The sequence below is a fragment of the Chaetura pelagica genome, unplaced genomic scaffold (genome assembly GCF_000747805.2).
Source record: "Chaetura pelagica isolate M959 unplaced genomic scaffold, ChaPel_1.0 scaffold3, whole genome shotgun sequence".
NCBI classification, from domain to species: domain Eukaryota; kingdom Metazoa; phylum Chordata; class Aves; order Apodiformes; family Apodidae; genus Chaetura; species Chaetura pelagica.
Window position 1 is genome coordinate 11718191 of NW_009952974.1, and position 7784 is coordinate 11725974.

Genomic DNA, 7784 nt, shown 5'->3' on the forward strand with positions numbered 1-7784 from the left:
TGGCAGTAGGTCTTGGCTCCCCGCCAATTCACACACAGGCAAAAAGAAGGATGCCACTTTATGATTGACTAAACATAATGAGTGGAAAACAAACAGATATAAATACACATCAAAGCTAGGGAAGATGTATCTCATGTTCACACTGCATGACTTGTTTACCTCAACCACCACGCATCCCAATCTCCCTTAACTCCCTAGTGAGAACACTGCTGCTTCACATCCAAGGATCTTCCTCAGCTTCATAGCCAGGTTCCTGATTTATCAGGACCTTCATAATTTCCATTTAGCCTCTGCTTCAACTCAGTTTCACCTGTTTTCCATACATGGCTTCAACTGCAGATCCACTTACGGAATAACCTTGCTCCTTTCAATCCCATCTTCACAGTGCATCCCAACCACCTGCATCATAGTTTGGTAACTCTATACTAAGACTGTCATTGAATGCTAGTAAGAAAAACTGATCCAGCATTACCAGTTATTTGGAAGGACATTTAAAAAATGAAACAAAACTGCGTCTTGTCAAGGCACAATGTCAAGAGGAAAAAAGTGGCCTTTTTCTTAAAACGATTTCCTACCTAGACTATGCAGCCTACATTTGAATCAGCATTCACACAAGTAAAGGATTTTTCTACCTAGCAGGAGGTTGAGTGTGGAAGATGTCTAAGAACTGCACTGCACATAGATTTATGAAACACAGAGATAAACTTTACTCTCTTTTAACAAAGTAACCAGCCAGCTTCCTGCTTCCTTGACCAAGGAACTTACAGAGGTATAGATAACTCCAGATTTGGCCTTAAGGTGGTATGTGCTGAGGACATCTAATTTAGAAAACAGTAGGTGACAGATCTATTTGCATATCTTACCTCATGAGTTAAACTCAAATTTAGATACTAAAAGAGTAATGAAAATACTAGTTTCTCAACCAGAAGACAATGTTCTGTGTAATATTCTTCTCTTAAGACCTTTCAATAAATCAGAATTTTATTAGAGAAACTTCTGATATAATTTACATTAAATATAAAATGTTCCCATTAACAAATAAAATGGACTACTTTTTTTAACCCAGCAAGTTCGAAACTTCATTTCAGATCAAAAGCTTGTCCAGTAACTTCTCTGACAGTTGCCAACAAGAGACACATCTGAGGAAGGTATACAAACTGCAGACTAACTTTATGACGTAAACTTAAGCCCTGAAACTTGTCATGTTAGCAACATCCAGTCACTTTTCTAATTTTGCTAAATCCTTGCTCTCAAAAACGGTGTGGGGCAGAATTCAAAACTGTATTTTTAAATTATGTAGAAAATAATTTCTTGTATAGCTTCTAAATTCCCCACTCTCTTTTCATCAAATATTCCTTGTTCTCAAGTTTTGAACAATAGGAATAAAAATTTTTGGTCTTCCAAATAGCTTATGTAGGTATTTTTATACTTTCTAGACAGATTTAGATAGTCTTCTATCCTTCAAATACTTCCTGTATCACTTACTGTTTTGTACTAATCTCCATTCCATGGTCAAAAATCCTAGCCTTTTCAATCTTAGTTTTCCCACTGTTAACTATCATTCTCACTCCTTTCTGAGTCTCCATTAATCATTAAAATATCTTTCAGAGATGGAAATGCACTGCATCAAGTCAGGGCAATTCTTATTTCTGTTAACATCTACATGTTAATGTTTTCTCAGCTATTGTATTGATTGTTTATGTTAAGATTCAATTATTTTTTACAATTCTGCACGGCATGGAAAATCTCTGCTGAACTGTTATATCTTCAGCATGTTTTTAGAAGGATACATATAATCTATATGCTTCTTCTGAAATGGTGTCAATTTTAGAATATAGCACTAATTCAGTGTGCAACATTATTTTTACCTAACCAGTAACTTTCTGCCATTACAACACAGACTACTTATCCTCTTCACTTGTTACCCCAAATTAACTACTGATGTATAACAACATTTTTCCTTTCATTCTATTACTTACTCAGCAGCTTTTTAAGCAAGTCACTGATAACTCATAACTGTCAAGTTACTTGTGACAGTCTCAAGTTCTCTCTAGCAGTACCTTTCAAAGTCTATTCTGACAGTTCAGTGTTATAAATACACACCCCCATCCTCCTCATTATTCAGCATAGTAAATAATATACAAAAATATATGAAAATCAGCCTTGAAGAAACATCTCACCACATGTTATGCTCAAAAACCTTAGAAGGATCAGTTAAAATTCGTGATCCAAGTGGAACAGCTGGTCGTCTACTACTTTGGTGCCTCTGTTGCATCTTGCTTTTCCTCAGACATAAAGCAGAAAGCCTTGTAATGAAATTCATTTTGTTCAGATACCTGAAAATAAAATTAACTCAAATTACAGTTTTGTTGTAACTTAATTGTTTATGTCACTTACATGAGAAAGTAGTCAAATAATCAAGGACCAATATAAATTTTGTTATAATATTTTACTATAATATCCCTTTAAATGCTTTTAGAAAATATTAACATCCCTTCATTGTACTGAAAGCCCAAATAATCCCAGAGTAGACTACTGAAATGAAACGAGCTGAAAGATATATTATTTGACATCATTTCGATGTCCTATCAGGCAGGGTGAAAAAAACAAACAAAAACAAAACCCCAAAACCAACACATTAAAACAATAAACCAAGTTTGACATTATACCTTTACGAAGACAAGCAAGTGATCAGTGAAGAAACCACTTGTTCTAGTGGGTACACACCATCATTGAGATTGACATTTTTCACCCTTTCACTAGGTGACCATCTTAAAAATATTTCACACTAGAGCTGTGACTGTGGTTTTACTCTTTTTTATATGATAGATTTATTTTTTAAGTGTAAACTTTATGCATCAGAAATCCTTCCAAAATTTCTGTCCTCTATTCTCCTGATCTCTGGTTAATGGTCTTTGGTTTAAATGTTCAATTTCTATTCATGCAAATTCCAAAGTGCTTGAGATTTTTGTGTTACATGTATAATTCTCTCTTATATTGCTATATTTGATTTTACTTGGAATCTCTTCATGTACTATTAATGAAAGATAACAAGCGTATGTAGCTAGTACCAGCATTTTGTCTTGTTGGGTTTTTGAGGTTTTTTGCATATGCTAGGAGATGAATAAAAGGAAATATCCCTCCTCCTACTTTTATTCTGATGTGCCTTTGTTCTTTTATCCTTCGAGTGCTCTGCATATGACTTTAAAAATTGTTCTTAGTCCTATGTTCTTCCTGCCTTTTTTTTCTTTTCTTTTGGTGCTTCCTCTGTATAAACCACACAAACAAATTTAATGCACTGGAAATATAAAATGTAGTTACAAAAGAACAGTTTAAATACACACATTATTAGAAAACATTCTGTGCAAATTGAGTACAAAATTAAGATCTTTATCTCAAGGAAAATGATATTATTTGATCACAAGTCCTGTACAGTGAATAAAAAAGATTAATTTGTACATATTGATACAAAACCTAGCAAAGGAATAATTTCAATTAAATGCACAATTCCTCATTTAAGGTGTACTTCTGAATGAGCCATCCTTGAAAAATTACAGTGTTTATTAATTTTAAGTCTACAGAAATGAAAAAATCAGATTTATTTATTTATTTATTTATTTTTACATTTGTCAAAGATTAAGTAACATGGAGTTTGCCTTTTGGCTGTCAATACCAAATAGAAACACTGATAAGTTCTGGTTGCTGGGAGTGCAATTTTACCAGAATACAGGGCATCACCACACAGCAAAAATGTAACATTTACTCCTATAAAAAATTAAAATATCTTCTAATGTTAGCTAATTGATTATGACTCAGTAAATAAAACAAATCCAGTTTGTACTCCAATTACTACAAACTGGTCAAGTTTTGATTTTGAAAATATGTACGCATTTTTCATAATATAATGCAGAATTATCAACATACATGCAATACTATGAAAAAAATAAATAATTAAAATTAACAAACCATGACAATTTTTGCAAAATGTGTAATTTACATAAAGGTGATGCTCTTGAAACAAACAAAAACTAAAAGAAACCCACCCCTCCAACCCAAATCTGATCTAAAACTATCATTATTATTAAATTATAGAAATGCAAACTGTTTACAAATCTCTTCCTCCTTCAATCATTCAAAAAGATCTGAGATTGTATTTTGCATTTCCTGTGCCAGCATTGATATTCAACATAAAATACAATGATTCAGCTGCTAGGCTAGTCACATAATTTTTCTTGGCTTTTTAAATATCTCAGTAACAACATGAAAAGATGCACAGATGGGAATAATAGGCAGATGACTAAGATGATCTTGAATCAGTGAAATCCAAAGATGCAGCTCTTTTATGAGAATGTGATCCTTTGAGCAATAATTGCACCATTTAAGTTGATAAATTCTGAAACATCAAGAAAACGCAAGAAGAGTGGGGCAGGTGGGGGAGTTGTTTACTGTTGCATCGTGTTAAACATGAAGGAATTCCTTGGAAACACACATGGATATACCTGAGTCAGAGTGATCCATGGACCATGAGATGAATGGGCAAGCTGGCTACTAAAGTTCAAAAAGTATCTAAAAGACTTGGAAGCCCAAACTTCATTTTCAGAAGCTAGTCATTGCTTGACTGTTTCTCCAACTGACTGTGCTAATGATGCAAGCAAACACCCTTTCTCTCTGTCAGATAAATGATCATACCCTGAAGCCATGACAGCAAGAAATGTTGTCTGAAAGTATTAGGAGACATTTCCTCGTTCAAGCCACAGTCAGGAAGGCTTTAAGTTGATTATTAATCAAAGCAATTAAACCTTCATTATCATGAAACTAAATTGCTTTAAAAATGCCTATATTTTGTGGCAGCATAACCATTTTCCATTAAAAAAGCCCAAAACAAAACAACAAAACGAAAACAACAAACTTAAAAGAAACAACACACTTGGTAACCACACTCAAAAGCAATATGACAGATTGTTTTGTTTTTTTCCCCCTGTGGCGCACTGCCTTTTATCCTGTAGAATTTTGTCATTGTTACAAATACAGATCAGGCGCAGTTAAGAAAACAGCCTTTAAACTCCTCCCCCCAAACAATCCAGCAGAACACCTTTAGTACAGCTTTGTAAAAGTGGACAGGCAGACCTGAAACAATACACTTCTAATTGGTGTTGGCAGTCTGAGCAGTCACACCCAGAGAAAAACCTAGAGATACAGAGAAACTTTATAATCTTGTTTTTTAGTCAACTACACACCAAAACACATCTAAACCACTTCATTGATGAGCAAAGTCCTTGAGAAATATCACTTCTGAAAGAAATGTCAAAGGAAAAGAAAAACAAACAACAGAACAGAAATAATCTGTCATCTTTGTTCAATAACCTAGTTCAATTAACTTACTGCATTAAAGCATTTTTATATTTGAGTGATCTCCAAGTACAAAGCTAAAACCTCCTTTCATGTCCAATGAATCTCCAATCATCTCCAATCTACAAGTCTACTTGTAGAGTCTCCATTATGAAGAAAAAAAAAAAAAGCTTATATTAGGAAGAGTATATTCAGCTTATCTTACACTTCTAGACAGAAAAGTATGCTGGAAACAATGAACTTCACACAATTTACTTCTTCTGCTTGGCACAGAAATATCTTCCTTTGGTGCTTATCTACACAACACTGACAACTATGTTCTCCTGTAAAGCGCCACTGATCTGTTTTGCTACCAGAATTCAGAACACTTTATACAAAATAGATGCAAGCAATCATGAACAGAAGTGAAAAATTCTTCAAGATAATGGTGACATAGGAGGCATAATTATGAATTACCTGTGTTATTTTTAAAATACACACATATTAATATTTTTTAACATTTCAAATCAAGGTGGGGGGCAGGACTGTACTATCAACTAGGCTCATTCATTAAGTGAATACTTAGTGCTATTCTATTCTACCAAATCACTAAACACGCCTTCTTGGGGTTCCATGATTAAGTCTTCCAATGACATACTTTAAGAAAATTGTGAACATTTAAAACAATAGGATGTTTCACAACTTTTCAAACTCAGCAGATCTAAAACTGTCAACTGTTTTTCCTTCTCATGCATCATTACCAGCAGTGATGCAGGCCTCCCTGTCAGCACACAACAACTTGAGTAAAAATACTGCAAAGCACTGACCACCAAAGGGAAAAGAAAAATAAAACAAGAAATTGTTTTGATTTATTCTGACTCCTGTACAGACAACAGTTAATATTGATTAAAAAGCAACAACAGATACAAACAAACAAACCCCACCAGATATTATTTTAACCACATATACGGAAATATTGAGTAAAAGAGCCTGTTCTTACACCACCTGCCAAGTGGCCTGTTAAAAAGTCAAGCAAGAGGAAAAAATCTGGGGGAACGGAGGAGAGAGGGAAAGAGAAAAAACTGCTCATTTACTGAAAACTTACACTTGAATTACCATACATCCAGATCGGCAACAGAACTTGAAGGCATGTTATTTGGGATAAAATTATGTATGTAGGTACTATTTAATAACTTCTAAAAGTAAGATAAAAGACAAACAGCTATTAGACACAAGCAGAGAGCCAAAAGTCTTTGAGACTTAAAAAAAAAATATTATTTAATTCCCCAATTTTGTATTAATTGAAAATTATTTCTCAGCCATTATTCTCCATCTTGACCCTTCTGTTGAAATTATTCTGCTATATAAACATCTTTTGCAAAATCTTCTAAACTACAGGTTTTATAATTGGCTTTTTACTCTTCTATTTTTAAGAAGCAATCATACTATTCCTCCAAAAAAAGGGAAAACCTTCTTCAGCTGAGACTATGAACTGCAATATTAATTGTTGTTGGCATATTATGCTACTGATCTAAGAAGACAGGGGAAGCAAAGAAAGCTCTCTCTGCAGTACTGAGGCAATCAGCTACACTAGTTAAGATATTTTTCAGCTCATCAAGACAGTTTGAAAAAATGCAACCAAAGATCTGCAAGATCAAAGAGACATGAATGGCCAACAAGGAATAAAGAAATACATACTTTAGAAATATAGATGTGTTTTATTTAGTGAATGTTTAATCAATTAATATGTACATAAAATAACAAAGTATTTTATGTCACTAATTGTATGGATAAAATAGGGAGTTCAGGTGCTACAGGTGACTAATGTAATTTGTTCTATCCTAAACTAAACCTGAGCTCCTATTTCTTTATTCACTTGCAACAGGGAGGTGATAAAACATTCTGATAGAGGCTTGTCAAGAAATGCGGATTCAAGAAAATCACAGTATTTTAAAGAAAACAGCAATTCTGTTAACACTTTAAATTTTTTTAAAAATGCTATTACTTTTTGGAATGTTGAAAGATTTTGTTTTGATCATAACAAATGTTTTGTTGAACCTGCGTTATTTAAGTTTTGAATAGAGATGTTCTGAATTCTCTGTCAAAGACTATTTTGCCTTTAAAATGAAGCTTCAACACAGTATTTTAACTGAATTCAAAATACTTCAAGTTGTGAAGAATGCTTTCATTTAAGCTGAAGCTAAAACTGTATTTTGATATCCTAGAATAATTCTTGGAATGGAATTTCTACTTTTGTACTGAATTGATTTATAGTAACACTTTCAGTGTTAACTGTTCTGCTGCTCTATGTTTCTAACGCCTACAAAAGGCACACCCAGACACACTGTAATTATAAATATTATTGACTAAAATAACTTGAATAATATAAATTAAGAAGATACCAGTCACCCTTCACACAAATCTCTTAAATATTGAATGATAAAAAGAGGCAAATT

At 33.4% G+C, this 7784-nt stretch overlaps 2 protein-coding genes across 2 annotated transcripts in view; one reads left to right on the top strand and one right to left on the bottom strand.

The window, feature by feature from the left end:
• Nucleotides 1–2332, bottom strand: part of METTL8 (methyltransferase like 8) — a 21698-nt gene extending 19366 nt beyond the window's left edge. The window contains exon 1 of the mRNA XM_009996304.1: nt 2181–2332. Within this exon, the coding sequence (XP_009994606.1) occupies nt 2181–2323 (143 nt within the window). The 5' untranslated portion in view covers nt 2324–2332. The remainder of the gene's footprint in view (nt 1–2180) is intronic.
• A 3411-nt stretch (nt 2333–5743) lies between these two features.
• DCAF17 (DDB1 and CUL4 associated factor 17) overlaps nt 5744–7784 on the top strand; it is a 21425-nt gene continuing 19384 nt past the window's right edge. Inside the window, exons 1-3 of the mRNA XM_009996306.1 lie at nt 5744–5753; nt 6316–6378; nt 7150–7166. Coding sequence (XP_009994608.1) covers nt 5744–5753; nt 6316–6378; nt 7150–7166 — 90 coding nt within the window. The remainder of the gene's footprint in view (nt 5754–6315; nt 6379–7149; nt 7167–7784) is intronic.